The sequence below is a fragment of the Rattus norvegicus genome, chromosome 18 (genome assembly GCF_021556685.1).
Source record: "Rattus norvegicus strain SHRSP/BbbUtx chromosome 18, alternate assembly SHRSP_T2T, whole genome shotgun sequence".
Lineage (NCBI taxonomy): Eukaryota > Metazoa > Chordata > Mammalia > Rodentia > Muridae > Rattus > Rattus norvegicus.
Window position 1 is genome coordinate 30,393,648 of NC_141551.1, and position 16,513 is coordinate 30,410,160.

At 41.5% G+C, this 16,513-nt stretch overlaps 1 protein-coding gene and 1 pseudogene across 3 annotated transcripts in view; one reads left to right on the plus strand and one right to left on the minus strand.

Annotated features, from left to right (window-relative positions):
• Ndfip1 (Nedd4 family interacting protein 1) overlaps positions 1–16,513 on the plus strand; it is a 50,045-nt gene that overhangs the window by 10,649 nt on the left and 22,883 nt on the right. For all 3 annotated transcript variants that reach the window (XR_015642200.1, XM_087592435.1, NM_001013059.1), the window contains 1 exon segment: positions 15,768–15,855. Coding sequence is in view for 2 of the 3 variants with exons in the window: in XM_087592435.1 (XP_087448561.1) it covers positions 15,768–15,855 (88 nt within the window). In the remaining variant the exon portion in view is untranslated.
• Positions 4,959–5,310, minus strand: Rpl34-ps10 (ribosomal protein L34, pseudogene 10; annotated as a pseudogene).

Below are 16,513 nucleotides of genomic sequence, written 5' to 3' on the forward strand. Positions count from 1 at the left end.
CTGTGCATTTCCAGCTGGCCTCAAATTCTCAATCCTTTTATTTCAGCCTCCCAGGTGCTAAGATTATGAGGTTGTGTCACCGTGCCTACCTCAGTTTTACTTTTTATTTAGTGTTTTGTTTTTGTTGTGTTGGGAAACTCAGGGCCTTGTGAATTCAAAGAATTGTGTTCTACTACACAACAGGTAGCTCTCATTCAGTGTTCACTAAGGTGAAACTTACAAATGCTGAATGAATTCAGTTCTACATCAGATACATCTTTATTATTTTTTTTCTTTTTTTTTGATTTATTTATTATGTATACAGCGTTGCGCCTGCATGTACACGTGCAGGCCAGAAGAGGGCACCAGATCTCATTACAGATGGTTGTGAGCCACCATGTGGTTGCTGGGAATTGAACTCATGACCTCTGGATGAGCAGTCAGTGCTCTTAACCTCTGAGCCATCTCTCCAGCCCCCATCTTTATTATTTTTATTCTTTTTTTTTTCTTTTTTTTTTTCGGAGCTGGGGACCGAACCCAGGGCCTTGCGCTTGCAAGGCAAGCGCTCTACCACTGAGCTAAATCCCCAACCCCATCTTTATTTGTTGTTTATTTATTTATGTGTGCACATATGCATGTGTAGGTCAAAGGACAACTTATGGGCTCCAGAGAATCCAGCTCAGATCATCAGACATAGCAGAAAATGCTGTCACTTGCTAAACCAACTTGCCAGTCTTGAGAGCTGGTTTGCTGTTTTTGCTTGGCTGGCCAGCTTCCCACAGTGAGTCTGTGAGTATCCTTGGAGATGATGAGGGGAAGAGATTGGAAAATCTCAACATTTAGTATACAAATCTTCCAACCATTTTTTTTCTAGATGTCACCCTTTTCTTTCAACTGATATTTTAGCTGGGCAGTGGTGGCACATGCCTTCAATCTTAGCACTCGGGGGACACAGGCAGGCAGCTACTGTGAGTTTAAGGCCATCCTAGTTTACATAGTGACTTCCAGGACAGTAAGGGCTACACAGAGGGCTACTCAGTAAGGGCTACCCTGTCTTTAAAACAAATAAAAGCAAAAGTCTGATATCTCCCCAAAGCAATCTGTCTTTTTATACTTTTCCAAGAATAGCTTTTTTTGGGGGGGGGGGGATAGAAGCTGTGCTCATACCTACTAGAGGAAGCTCATGCTTTTTTTTTTTTTTTTTTTTTCTTTTTTTTTCTTTTTTTTTCTTTTTCAGAGCTGGGGACTGAACCCAGGGCCTTGTGCTTGCTAGGCAAGTGCTTTACCACTGAACTAAATCCCCAACCCCAAGCTCATGCCTTTTAAAGGAGACCTGGGAGGGTTAACTCCTCCTGCAACCCTCCTTTTCTGTTTGCAAATCTTTTTCAGCCCAGCTTATCAGTACCTGGTGTCACCAATTCCTGAGTTCTTTGTGCATGTGAAACAGGTTGCTTGTTTTGTGTTCTGGTTTAAGGTTCAGCTTTCCCCTCTCTGCTGAACCCATCTCGCTTGTAGCTTTCAGGGTTTTGATGTTTCTTTTCTTTTTTTTTTTTTCTTTTTCTTTTTTTCGGAGCTGAGGACCGAACCCAGGGCCTTGCGTTTGCTAGGCAAGCGCTCTACCACTGAGCTAAATCCCCAACCCCGATGTTTCTTTTCTTGTTGCTTGACTTTATAGGTTTTCTCTTTTTTGCTTTGACTGGTTTTTGTTAGAATCTCACTTTATGGCCCTGGCCAGCCTAGAACTCATTGTATAGACCAGAGCATCTTGGAATGTGCAGAAATCCACCTGCCTCTGTCTCCTGAGTTCTGAGATTAAATGTGTTTCTGGCCTGTGTTTTGTTTTATTTTTGTTTTAAATGAATAAGTTTATCAAGTATATATCAAGCAAAAGTAAAAGAATAAAAAGCAAATAGCAAGTGATACAGACAGAAGCAGGCATAGAGCGAAACACTAGTTAATAAACATTGACCAGAAATAGCTGGGAAAACCAGTTGAGGCAGCCAGCTGGAGTTCTGTCTGGATTGAAAGGGACATTTAGGCAGAGCAGAGTGTCCCCTCTGGTGAGGCTCCCAAGTGAAAGAACAAATAGCAGCAGATAGATAACACCATCTAATCTAATGCTTACAAAACCCAGAGAAACCTACTGGGGAAGTTGAGGCATTCTGCTGGGGTTCCTTATTGACCTTTCTCTTTATGCATGAGTTCTTAGGGCATTTTCATTTGGGGGGATAAACAGTAGTACCCTCTGTTGAAAATAGCTCACCTTCTAGTTCTCAAGGACATAGACAGAGTCTCTACCTGTGGCTGTTTTATTGTTTTCTCTCCCCCCTGTTATAGGGAGGAGGGTCAGTCCATTCTTAGACAAAAGGCTTTGAAGGACATTTTGAGACAAACATGCTTGATTCTGAAGGGGAAGAGAGTAACTCCATTTCCAGAGCCAGTTCCTTCAGTAAGTTCAAACAGCACACAATTTAGCACTCTAATTATGTCACAGCAAGGCTATTGGCTTTCAGCCTGTGTATCTAAATTGCATTTAGTGAATATGTCAGTTGTTTGTTTGTTTGTTTGTTTGTTTGTTTTTTTAAGAAGGAAAAGTGTTTTAGGAATTACAATTTGATAAAACACCAATTTTTCTTCATATGTACCACAATTATCTATTAAATAGTTATTTTTATCCATCAGGCTATGGTAGTATTACAGGTTGAATAACGAATGTGCAAGGTTTCTTTCTCTTAAAAAAAAAGTGTGTGTGTGTGTGTGTGTGTGTGGGTGTGTGTGTGTGTACAATGATTACACACTGGAGGTCAGAAGACAGCTTGCAAGACTCTTGTTCTGTCCTTTCTGTCCCTCCATCACATGGGCTCCTGGAATTGAATTATGTTCTAAGACTCAGTGCCAGAAATCCTTTCCCTTGGAACCATCTTACCATCCCTATTCAATTTTGCTATTTTTAAAGAGAAAAAGCCCAGAGATGTCTTTCTCAGTTGTGTTTCTAATTCTTTTGTTGCCATTTCTTTTTAAAATCATTAACTATATAACTTAGCATCTCTTGCCTGATGCTGCTTATTTTTGATTCACAGGAAAGGGGTGTGTGTGTGTGTGTGTGTGTGTGTGTGTGTGTGTGTGTGTGTGTGTTATGTATGTATAAGAGAGATATGTATATATCCCTATCCCCAGGGAGAGTATTAATAAGTCAAGGGCCTGTGGCTTTATATCCCAGGTAATTAGCAACATTTTTTTTTAGGTTTGTTTCTCTCACAAATATGCTTTTTACACTACATGGTAACAGCGAGCCTTCCATACTTCAGAATGACTTTTCCCGTAGTGTCAGTCTGTGTTTAACACATTCCATGGACAGTAGTGATGGGAGCTACCTGCCTATAGATCATTCCCGGGGTCATTGTCATTGTCCTTTCATTGCTTGTAGCAGTCTTCTGTAAGTACCTAAATGTTTCATTACCTTTTTTTTTTTTTTTAAAGAAAAATTATTGAATATACTGAAAAGGACAGAAAGCCAGGCAGTAACTGAGATTGGGGAGCTGTCCCTCTTCAGTGTGTATAAACTGAGGACATGACTGTTCCATGGTATGGTTAAGGGGAAAGTTTTTATTGTAGATATGAGAGAACAGACAGAGGCATCTGGAGAATTCCAGAGCAGAGAGAGAAAACAGTAGACAGAATATGGCCATTGTCTTAGTTAGGGTTTCATTGCTGTGAAGAGACGCCATGACCAAGGCAACTCTTATGAAGGACAACATGTAATTGGGGCTGGCTTACAAGTTGAGTCCAGAGGTTCAGTCCAGTATTATCAAGGCAGGAGCATGGCAGCTTCCAGGAAGGCGTGGTGCTGCAGGAGGAGCTGACTTACACATCCTGTTCTAAAGGCCTAGAGGAGAAGACTGATTTTTAAGCAGGTAGAAGGAGGGTCTCTCAAATCCTACCCCCCACAATGATGTACTTCCTCCACCCAAGCCACACCCACTCCAACAAGGCCACACCTCCTAATAGTGTCACTTCCTGGGCCAAGATACTCAAACCACTACAGCCTACCCAATGGACCTGGTCATGAGAGAAGCAGGAGCAGAGCAGTGGGATAGAGAGGGGAGCGTGGGGTTGGGGGAGGGTGGGGGGAGGGAGAGACAGAGAGGGAGATAGGCAGAGAATGAGAATGTAGCAGAAGTAGGATTATATGGAGAATGAGTAGCTGGGAAGGGGGATGGACAGAGAAGCCCCTTAGGTCAGGGGAGGAGGTGGGAAGAGCTAGGATGCCAGCATGGACTCTGAAGTGTTTAACAAGCACTTGTGATACTGAGGGAGGCTGGAGACCAAATGCTAATAAGCACTACAGAAAACCACAGATTTCCCTTCTGCCTTTAGAATTTGGGAAAATGGAGTTTCTTTTAGACCTGATCTTTATTAGATCCTAGCCCACTGAGGGCAAGCCATTAGCCTGCAAGACTCTTGGCTTCAGGTTCTACTGAGGCTTAGTGCCATTTACTTAGGTGTCTCGATAGAGCCATCAGTTCTGGAAATAATTTGAACAAAAGACTGATCCCATAGGTTCATAGGCTAAAGACAGAGATCAGACACCATAGTTGCAGCTGTTTAGTGCTTTGCAGATGAGTAGTGACTTTGCTCAGCGGTTTGGCTTTTTAGGTAAGTTGAGTTGGAGATGAGTACCTACTATGTGTCCACCCTCTTACTCTCTTGACAATATGACCGAAAATGAAGAATGGTGAGTTAAAGGAAATGATGTTGGTGATCACAGTTGGCTGTATTTGCTCTCATTTCTAAGGACTCATTTCCCCTGCCAAACCAAGTGTTCATCTGATGTATTTATATTAACCAGGGACAGCCACACAGCTTTTAACCAGCTCAGTGAACGTGAGGATTGCCTCTTAGAGTTTCATTCTGCCTGTTATGCACTCTTTTTTGGGTAGACCAAGTCTTGATTTTTATTACTTAAAAAGGTGCATATTTTATTTTGCTTTCTGACTCTGTGCTTGTGCCTTCAACACTTTCACAGCGATTTTCTGCTCCTCAATAAGGAAAGCCCGCTTGATCCTGCACGGACACACTTGGCACACATGGAGCCACCATAGGCCCTGCTGGCCTGCTTCTTTGTCTTAGACAATCCCATAAAGACTTTGGGTCTCACAGCACAAACCCCTCGCAGTTTGCCTGGACATATGCCACACACACGGATTTAAATGCTTTCCCAACCTTCTTGATAGAAAGGTAAACAATCCTGTTGCCAGGGGTTTGAGACAGCCTAGTTTTGCTAGAGGCTGTATTGCAGGAAGGCCTACGGTATGTCAAACACTGGACCATCCTGAGCACCTTTAAGCACCGTCCCTGGAAGAGGAAAAGCCTGTTAAGCCCTTTTAGGTCATTGTTCTCATCACTTGATTTTCCTTTGCTTTGGTGCATCTTTTGGTTTCATTGGAATTGGAAGATTTGCACATTACATTATCTTTTTCTGATACTGTTGGGTAGTCTGAATGCTGCAATTGTGCATATTTACTTATTTATTTATTTTAGACAGTTTTACTATATGTACTGTAGCTGATCTGGAATTCACTGTACACCATGCTGGCCTCAAATTCAGACATTCTGCTTCCTGTCTCCTGAGAGCTAGGATTAAGGGACTGCATCACCATGCTCAGACTGGGTTTATACTTTATAATTTTTTAAACAACAGCTCTTAAAATAGAAAAGACAGCGATTATAATGATTTTCATCTTTAGTGGGATCTCAGCCTAGTTGTCTCTGATGTCTTGTTTGTAGTTGTTTTGGTAGAAGCACTTTTTATTTTCCAGAAGTACTTGCCATCTCTGAGTCTTACTGCCTCCAGTCTGCTAACCTAGGCCTCGAATGTTTCCAGCTTCTGAGCTTATTGCTGAAAAAGCTCACCCTTTCTAGTTCTTTCTGAAACCAACAGCTGGCTGGTTCAACTCCGCTCTTCTAGCTCAAACTCCTCTCCAAGCTGACTGGTTCAGTCTGGCTTTTCTCTCGGCATCTGACTGGATTGTTCTCCTTGGCCTAAAACTAGCTCTGGTTGTCTGTTGTAATCCTCTGGCTCATTCTGTCTTCCCTGTGCCTAACTTGTTTTCTCTTCAACCTGTCTCTGTGAAACTGCCCTAGTAAGACTGTCTCCTCTTTCCCTTCCTCTGTGCTGCTCCCTCTTGTGTTGCATCTCTTTTCTTATGAGGGTTGGGCGGATCCTAGTCTGTCAGATCTTTCTCTAATTCATCACTTTGTCTGTCACTCAGATATCACTTTCAAACATGGGTGCTTTCTTCTACAAACTAACTTTATGGATACACCAGCAGTCCAGTTTGGCAGAGTCAGGTTGGCAACAGTGGCACTCCCCGGCAGAGACAGCCAGGCCTCAGCCTCTGCACTGGTCAGCAGGAGGGACCAGGAGGAATGCCAGGGAAAGTTCTCAGCTGTGGTTCTCTCAGAGAAGTGAAGATGTGAGAGCATCAGGCATTGCACTAGTCTTGCCCCAGTTCGTGTATCTGTGACAGTTGACATCACTCTGCCAGTCAACCCGAGTCAGCAGCAAGAAACTGCAGCACACCACCAGAAGATTTTTGGTGCATTTTTCTCTATGGAGTCCAGACAAATGCAGCTCAACTATGAAATGTCGACGATGAAAAGGATCCCATGTCTGTGAATGGGTGAAAATCTTACGGTGGACCAGTACATGCACATCAGTAGTAAAGAATCCTTCATCATGTGTCCTTTCACGTGCTTGCTTTGGCAGGACATCCTTTCACCTGTGTCTGCTTCAGAAAAGCTCGCTCTCACCTGTTTGCCCCAGCAAAACACCATCTAACACAACTGACTTTCCAGAGAACCCTTAAGTTTCCACCTCACTTTACGTCCGCCATTTGGGATTGAGATGTTCACTAAGGGCGGGTCATATTCCAGCCAGAGGGGGTTAAAGGTGTGTGCTAAGGGCTGAGCCATACCACAGTTAAAAACAGGGTTTTTCCAGTAAATAACACATCTTGCTGTCACAGTGATCAAATACCCTGCAACAGCTTTTCTCCCAGGGAACACTGGATATTAAAGAAACAGTTTTTAAAATTATTATTTCATATGCGTGTTTGTCTGCATGTTTGTGCACCCCATGTGTTCAGTGCCTGTAGAGGCTAGAAGTGAGTGCTGTGTCTCCTGGACCTTGAGTTACAGACAGTGTGAACTGCCATGTAGGTGCTGGGGATTGAACCCCCGTGTCCTGGAAAATTATTCAGTGCTCTTAATCACTGTACCACCATCTCTCCAGCCTCAGGAACTCCCTCCTTTTCCTCCCCCGCAATAATTAATTTTCACCCATTCACAGACCTGTTCTGTGGTAATTTGTGGGGCTATTGATGGGATCCTTTTCATTGAGGGTGACAGATACTGACTTAGCAAGTGAACAGTGGTGTAGAATAGTTAATTTTAAACTTTAAGTAAAAATTATATAGTGTAGATTTGGCTTTTCAAAAATAGAAAACATTATCATCTTTTTAAATTAAAATTTATTTCCTTAAAATTCTTTTCAAATCTTTTTAGATTTGTTTTTTGTTTATACAATAGATTTCTTGTCTGCATGTATGTACATTCACTGTGTGTGTGCCTGGTACTCTTGGAAGTCAGAAGAGAGCAAATGTCCAGTGGAACTGAAGTTAGGGATAATTATGAGCCAAAGGATTGAACCCAGATTCTCTGCAAGAGTAACAAGTGCCCTCAACCCCAAGCCATCTCTCCAACCCAAGCTTATTTTTTTTTTAAAACACTATTTTTTTTAAAGATTTATTTATTTATTCCATGTATGTGAGTACACTGTCACTGTCTTTGGACAGACCAGAAGAATGCATTGGATCCCATTACAGATGGTTGTGAGCCACCATGTGGTTGCTGGGATTTGAACTCAGGTCCTTTGGAAGAGCAGTCAGTGCTCTTAACCACTGAGCCATCTCTCCAGCCCCCAAGCTTATTTTTTAAAGTACAGAGTAATTAAATAAAACTATTTTCATTAAGCTGAATAGCCATTACCCCATCTAATTTTTTTTTCCTTTTTTTTTTTTTTTCGGAGCTGGGGACCGAACCCAGGGCTCTACCACTGAGCTAAATCCCCAACCCACCCCATCTAATTTCTAAGTACTTTTATTATTTTCCCTGACCTTGCAAGAAATTCATACATAACAACAGTCAGCTGCTACTGTCCCCGAATTGTCCTAGCTACCAACAACTGTTAGCCTTTCTTTCTCCATGGAATTGCAGTTTGGGAACTTTTTTGTGTAAATAAAAGCATACAACATACAGTATTTTGTTAGTGGCTTTACTCTTATTTTTTATAAAAAGCTTATTTATGTCATAGCAATTAATCCTTTTTTTTTCTGGCTGAATAGTGTTTCATTATATGGATAAAGTGCAGGTCTTTTATCCTTTTGTATGTTGATGAATATTTGGTCATTACAAGTAATTCTGTACCATCAAATTTTGTGTGGACACATTTTTTTTTTTTTTTGTTCTTTTTTTCTGAGCTGGGGACCGAACCCAGGGCCTTGCGCTTCCTAGGCAAACACTCTACCACTGAGCTAAATCCCCAACCGTGTGGACACATCTTAACTCTGGGTTCACTACTTGAAAAACACTATCCCCACCAACAGTTCTAGTTTTTCTATATGTGTCCGAATCCATTTCTGTCTTTTTAGTTTCATGTCATGGTATCTCTGATGATCTAACAGTGTTGGGCATTTTATGTCTACTGGCCATTTGCATACTGTCTTTGGAGAAAAATGTTTAACTCCTGTGTGTGTTGTGTGTGTTGGGGGTGTTTGAGTGTGTATGCTGTGTGCAGGTGCACTTGCCTGTGCAGGCAGTGTGCAGAGGCATGATTGAGATCAGGATGCCTTTCTCACCTGCTCTCCATGTTATGTTTGAGATGGGTCTCACACTGAGCTTAGAGCTTGCCCTTGCCATTAAGGGTAGACTGACTGGCCAGGGGCCCAAGCCATCCTTCTGTCTATGCCCCATTGCTAGGGTTGCAGGCATGTACCACCATGCTCAGTACTGGGGGTTTGAGTTCATTTCTTCATGCTTGCATGGCAAGCACTTTACCTATTGAGTTAACCCTCCAGCCCTCTTTTGCTCGTTTTTAGATCAGATTGCCTTTTATATAGTTGAGTCTCTTGTACCTTGTCAGAATTACCTAAAATATACCTAATAATATCAAGTTAGTAGAGAGCTCTTCTTGCAAGTAAGCATGCACACACACACACAGAGAGAGAGAGAGAGAGAGAGAGAGAGAGAGAGAGAGAGAGAGAGAGAATACTGTATTTTCATAAACACAAAAGAAAAAACACTTTAAAAAAGAGTTTGATGAGGTTAAAGTGTATTAGTTGCATTAAATGTAATATAAAATGTACACTTCTCACTCTCTGGCTGTGTCTGAGTTTCAGTAAAATACCATATTCAGTGTTTATCTACAGAAATGTGTGTTTGGGGTTGGAGAGATGGCTCAGTATTTAAGAGCACTGACTGTGCTTCCAGAGGTCCTGAGTTCAAATCCCAGCAACCACATGGTGGCTCACAACCATCTGTAATGGAATCTGATGCCCTCTTCTGGTGTGTCTGAAGACAGCTACAGTGTACTTATATAATAAATAAATCTTTAAAAACAGAAAGAAAAGAAATGTGTGTTTGTCTCCTGATAATTACATTGTGTTATCTGGTATGATTTAGAGTATTGCTGAAGTAATGAGGTTGGTAAGGAGATATTTAAAAGATTAGATTCTGGGATAAAGCCAGGTGTGGTGGCATATGCCTTTAATTACAGCACTCAGGAGGCAGAGGCATTCTGTGTTTGAGACCAGCCTGGTCTACAGAGCGAGTTTCAGGACAGTCATGACCGGAGAAATCTTGTCTTGAAAAACAAACAAACAAAAAATAAAATAACAACAGGGGCTAGAGAAATAACTCAGTGGTTAAAAGCACTTAGTATTTGATTACCAGCACATAGTAGGTTTGCAACCATCTATAACTCCAGTTCCAGAGGTTCTTGCACCGTTTTCTGACTTCTGCAGACACTAGACACACGTGTGTTCCATGTATATGTGTACATGCAGAAGAAACATTCATACACATAAATTTAAGTCTTTAAAGAAATTAAAATTAGCCAGGACTACACAGAGAAATCCTGCTTTGAAAAATACTAAGTAAAAGGTTTTAGAATGGTAAAATTAAATAGGACTCAACAACAACAAATTAAGTGGTGCAAATGTTTATAATGTTATGGATCTGTTAACTAGTTTGGCATTATTTGCCATGTTTCTTTTGTTTATGTGAGGTATATAGTGACATCTTATTTATGGGTGTAAGTATTGTGAGGTTTGTTTTAAATTGGTTTTATTAAGACTAACCCAAAACTCAGGTGTAGAACAGGGTACTGAGCATATAGAGATCCAGTCTTTGGCTCCAAGGATTGGGGTCAGAGGTGTGCATAACCATACCTACCTGATGTAGTAGGATTTTTTTTCCTTGTTTTTCTAGTCTTTTGATAATGTAAATTCCTTGGGCTAATACCACTCATTGTAAGATTACATGTTCCCTCCTAGTGAGATCCAGTCCTAGATTTACTTTGCTGTTCCTCAAAACAGTTCATTTTAAAACTGAAGGTGCATGTGTGTTGTATGTGTGTGAATATTGCTGTGGGATGCCGGTGGAGGCTCCCTCCTTACACTTTGTGTTTGACTCAGGCTCTCTCTTTAATTTCTGCCTATCAATATGCTCCAGACTCTTTGACCCAAGACTTTCTGAGAATGTCCCGTCCACCTCCCATCACTCTAGACTGCTGGACATCCCTGAGTCTGGCTTACCCTGGTTAGGTGTGTAGCAGGACTTTATTCATCAGGCTGTCTCTCCAGCCCTATAAGGGTCTCTGAACTAACTCAATCCAAAGTCGCTTTGTTTTCTGTCTATGGTTTCTGTGGTGAGAATTTCTGGCTTCTACTATGTAGCCAGGGATGACCTTGCCTCCTGATTCTCCTATCTCCCGTCTCTTAACTGTTCGGGAGTTGTAGGCTGTGTTCTCACCCACAGAGAGCAGTTTTGTCTGGTTTTGTTTTGTTTTTGGAGATAGGAATACACTTTGTTTTCCAGGATTCTCAGCTTGGCCTTAATCTTAAATGATCTTTTGCCTCAGTTTCCCTATCAGTTGAGACTACCAGCAAGAGTCATTGTACCTGGCTCAGATTTTAATTTAAAATGCTATATTTATTTCTGATAAGCACAGTACTGATTCAAAGGAGGATGATCCCTTTCTTTCAGATGAACTATATTTTATAGACTTAATTTTAAAAACAAAACAGTAGCACATCTTTGTGGATTTTTAGATTTTTTTTAAGCTTTTGTTCATTTTTATTTATTTGTCTGTGTGTGTCTTCGTATATATGCCAGGTGTGTACAGTTGCTGGAGAGGTAGAAAAAGAGCAATGGAGTTCTTGAAGCTAGAGTGACAGGTGGTTGTAAGCCATGTGACCATGGGTACGGGAAACCAAACTTGCGTCCTCTGAAGAAGAACAAGCATATAACTACTGAGATACCTTTCTAGTCCTAAGATACATTTTTTAAAAATTTTTAAGTTTTATATGTATGTGTGGTTAGCCTACATATATGTTGGTATACCACATACATAGTTAACAGATGGTTGTAAGCCACCATGTGGGTGCTGGAAATTAAACCTGGGTCCTTTGGAAATGAAGTCAGTACTCTCTTTTTTTAAAAAGATTTATTTATTTATTTTATGTATGTGTGTATCCTGTCGCTCTCTTCACACGCACCAGAAGAGGACATCAGATTCCATTACAGATGGTTGTGAGCCACCATGTGGTTGCTGGGACTTGAACTCATGACCTCTGGAAGAGCAGTCAGTACTCTTAGCCACTGAGCCATCTCTCCATCTCCCGAAGTCAGTCAAGCTATCTCTCCAAGCTCTCAAAATACATAAAGTATCCCCAAAAAGTATCATGGCAGATTAAGACCATGAACCAAGTGGGACTGTGGGAAAGTCAGGACAAAGTGCAAGAGTGTGACAGAGCAAAAAGCCACTTGAAATTTCAGATTATTACATTATTGACTTATTTTCATCTTAAACTTTTTTAACATTAAACATAGCACCTTGTATATGGCTCCTTAGGCAGGCAGGCAGGCAAGATCTCAGTGTGTAGCAGCCCAGGCTAGCCTGGAACTTGTCCTTAATGTTGCAGCTCCAACCTCCCAAGTACTGAGGTTATAGGTGTGAGCCACTACATCTGGCCTTTTCTGTGTATTTGTAAGAAATGTTTTGGTTTTGTTTGTAAAAAAAAAAAAAAAAAAAAAAAGAGTCATTATTGTTTATCACAATAAAGATGAAATACGTTAGAATTTTAACAAAGGCAATGTAATGGGGGAAAATGTAGCTTTAGTGGTATTTGTGAGTCTCGAGAGTAACCATCAGAGACCTCCTTTCTCAGTAGCATTTGGTGTGCTCTGAGTTAAGTTCCCCATTTTAGACCTGCCTCAAAGACCCATTCACTACAGCCAGGCCCAACTGTGGCAGTTAAGCTCGACCTGGGCTCCCTTGACGCAGCGGATAGAAGAGTGGGATCCTTTCCAGCCTTGACCCAGGGAAAAACATGCTCATTCCCTGTGAGCATCCAGAGAGAGGATCTCCTAGAGGAACATGGCTGGGTAGGCTGCACCAGAAGGTTCCCAGGGACAGAACAGGAGAGTGGGCAGAGTCCAACATGGAGCCAGGCACACTGTTCTGGTTAGTTGTGGTGTGTATATTTCTCTGTGTAGACACCAAGTCCCAGAGCGTAAGAATGTAAATGCTTACGTTTCTGCTGTTCAGCAGGCCATCTTAAACCTAGATGGTGATCAGCACATGTGGCCTTGGAATGTCATTACCTTTGCTCCCTCTCCCCAGTAGTGGTGTGTTTTAGAGCAGCTTTCCTGAGCCTAATCTTAGCAGCAGCAGTGTGGAGTAATTAGATTTCTGCATGAGGAGGAGAAGGCTGTGCGTGGGGGGTCATCCCAACATGGGCCTCCATAGTCTTAATGTTTTTGTGGGAGTTGCTTTTGTTTTTCCTCTTTTTAGTTGAAAAATGTATGGTTCTAAAATACCGAGGGAAAAAAATCTTGACCTGGTAATGTTTCTCTTTTCCTCACCAAAGAGATGGTGTTTCTGAGAGGGCTGGAATTTCTCTGTTCTGTAATCTGTTACCCTGCTGGAGAGTTATCACATTTCTAGGTTGCTAGGAGACAGGCGGCCTATCTTAGAGCTATTGGCATGGCAGACTTCTTTACCTCCTGAGTTTTTTGAATGTTTGTGTTTCTTAGAACTGCCAGGCTTCCTTTCTGAAACCAAGTTATGTAGAGGAAACATGCTTGCTTTGACCAGACTCCAGAACTTTAAAGCAGATTAGAAATGTCAAGCTAGGTTGAAAACGGTACCAACTGCTAGGGCTACGTCTGCATTCTTGTGGCTTGCTCTTGCTTATTCTGTCTCTTGCTTGGTGCTGCTTCTCTCATACGGTGCTGATTAGTTATGAGGAGGCCGAGAGCATCTTTCTTGGGGTCAGACAATATTAAGACCATTGATTGAGGAGACCTCTGCTGCCAGGAGCTCTGAATAATTGACTGTCTGATGTCCCTGGAACATCTGCTTTCCTTATATTTTTGGTTGTGAGCCTAGCCTTTCACAGCTGAGCCATCTCTCCAGCCCAACATCTGCTTTCCTATAGCTATTTCACCTGTATGCTTTCATTTCCGAGGGAAAGCTTACCTTAGGTTACAATGCAATTATTTGGGGGGTGTCCTAAGTTTAAGGTTAGATTGTTAGAGCTAAGAAATGGGTTTAAGTCAGAAATGTTAACACATGCCTCTAGTCCCAGTATGTGAGACAAGAGAATTAGTGGTTCCAGACCAGCCCAAGGTACACAGGAAAACTCTGTCTTAAAAAAAAAAACAAGGCCTGAATGAAAATCAGTGGTAAAATGCTGTACTAGGTTTCATACCCAGCACGGGGATTTGGGGAGGGGGGGGTGGCAGCGGCGGCGGCAAAAAGTGTCTAGATGATACATGCTACTAAGAATATGGCCCAAGAACCCACGTCAAACTAAATTTTTGTAGTATCTAGTTCTGTATAGCTCATGTTTGGAGATTGACGCATGTCAGAACCCTGAGCTCTGTTCTGTTCTATCTCAGATCACTATGGACCGCTTTGTAAAGTGTGCTTAAGAGCTGGCGTGTTTCACAAGCACCTCAATTGACTTCCTGTGTGGTAATACCGAAAACAGGACCAGACCTTATTGCTTACATCAGTAAATTCCCTTCATAGTTTAACTCTAGTCTAGGACAGCTCATTTAAAAACTGTAATCTATTGAGACATCTCTGTCTTTATAACAGTGACTTGGGTGGGCCTTCCATAGCAGCAGCAATAGGCAAACACACACACACACAGACACACACACACACACACACACACACACACACACACACACACACACACAGTGTGAGCTATTTAAAATAACTGGAGAGTCAGCTCTGCTATAGACCACTTATCTGGCATTCCTAAAACCTAGTGTTTGATTCCAAGCTCTAAAACACTAAATTAGATAACTCAGAATCTAGCCACCCAGAACAAGAACAAGGCTGAGATAGGGAAAGACGAGTGCTGACACAAGGCTAGGAGTTGTTTTCAGAACTGTCCCAATTACTTACTGTTTTTTGTTTTGTTTTGTTTTTTTAAGATTTATTTATTTATTATATATAAGTACACTGTAGCTGTCTTCAGACACACCAGAAGAGGGCATTGAATCCCATTACAGATGGTTGTGAGCCACCATGTGGTTGCTGGGATTTGAACTCAGGACCTCTGGGAGAGCAGTCAGTGCTCTTAACCGCTGAGCCATCTCTCCAGCCCCCAATTACTTACTGTTAAATGTCTGCACACAAACTAAATAAAATGGCATGGCTTGGTTTGCCTATCTTCATTATTTGTCCTATCAGATTACTTTTCTGAGTTTAGAGAAATTATGCAAGTGACAAATGTTCAGTACTAACAATTAGAGCCTAAATGTAATCAGGAAGAAATCCTTCCTACTTCTGTTACCTGAGATAGTGCTGAACTGTAGCTATGTACTGTTCTTGATCTTCCCATTTATATAATTAACTTTATGCAGACAAAATTATACAATGAGTAGTTTGATAAAAATCAGCCTTTTTTTTTTCATGTAATAGTTCTGTAAGTATCTAAGTTGTCAAGTTTTCTTCATTTATATATTTCTTTCCTGAATCTTATTTTTGATAGCTGGGCATAGTGGCACACACCTGGAATCCCAACACTTAAGAAGCAGAGGTGGCAAGGCTAGAAGTTCAAGGCCTTTATCAACTTCATAGCAAATTTGGGGCAAGCCTGGGCTACATTTAGCTTTTTCTTGGCAAGTCTCATATTTTATATAGTCCAGTCTTGTCTACAACTCTTGATGCTCCTGCCTCAGCTTCTCAAGTGCTGGGTCTATATAAAGATACCATGCCTACTTGGAGTATTATTCTTACGTACCTTCTTTTTGTTTGATTATTTCCATAAAATATTTCTTCCTGGGAATAGAATACTTTAGAGGAGGGTTTGCACAGTTGAAGGTGTAGGAAACAAGCATAATGCCAGGCAGCCTTCCAGATCGGCCAAAACTCTAGTTTTCGGTTTGCGTCTTTACAGTTTGTGTTGATCTCTGATGTTTTTACTCAGTTGCAGAATGAAGAGGAGCCTGGGGAGCGGGAACAGACTGCGGGTGACGCCCCTCCACCCTACAGCAGCATCTCTGCGGAGAGTGCAGGTGGGTGCCTGACGCTCACTCACACTTGTCCAGTAGATGTTGGTTGGTGTTTGTCTTCTCAGCAGCTTTCCACACGTTTTCTTTGGCTTGAATTTTAATTATAGCCCAAGGTGAAAACTGGTGTTTTTGTTATCATACTCTAAAGAACAGACGAACACACCCTTCCTTTCTTTCCAGCTGGTAAAGAAGGGCTTTATTAGTGAGGAAACAGACACACAATGTAAGACACACAGAGAAGATGACCCTCTGCAAAGCAAAAGAAAGACTCTGGAAGCTGAAGCTTCCAAACCCCATTCACCACGATGCCTTTTTGGAGAGCTCAGTTTCATTTCCAGCTGACTCATAAAGGAAGAGGAAACTGAGGAATACTTTTATACTTGATGTCAAACACCTGCAGCCTCAGCCCTGAAGTGCTTAACAATTTGAGGTTAGCCTGACTACATGAGACCTTGTTTCAAAAACAAAGAAAAGCCAAAATAAAAACACGAGGAAAGGAAGGGTTGAGGAACTGCTTGACCACCTGGTTTTCATAATTTTTTTCATTAGAGAAGCTTCTCATGTGTGTGAGAAAAAAACATAATGTTAGTAGAACTTTTGGTAACCAGAGTTTCTGATAATCATTTCTGCTATAGTCCTTCAAAGTTCACCAGTTTTGTTT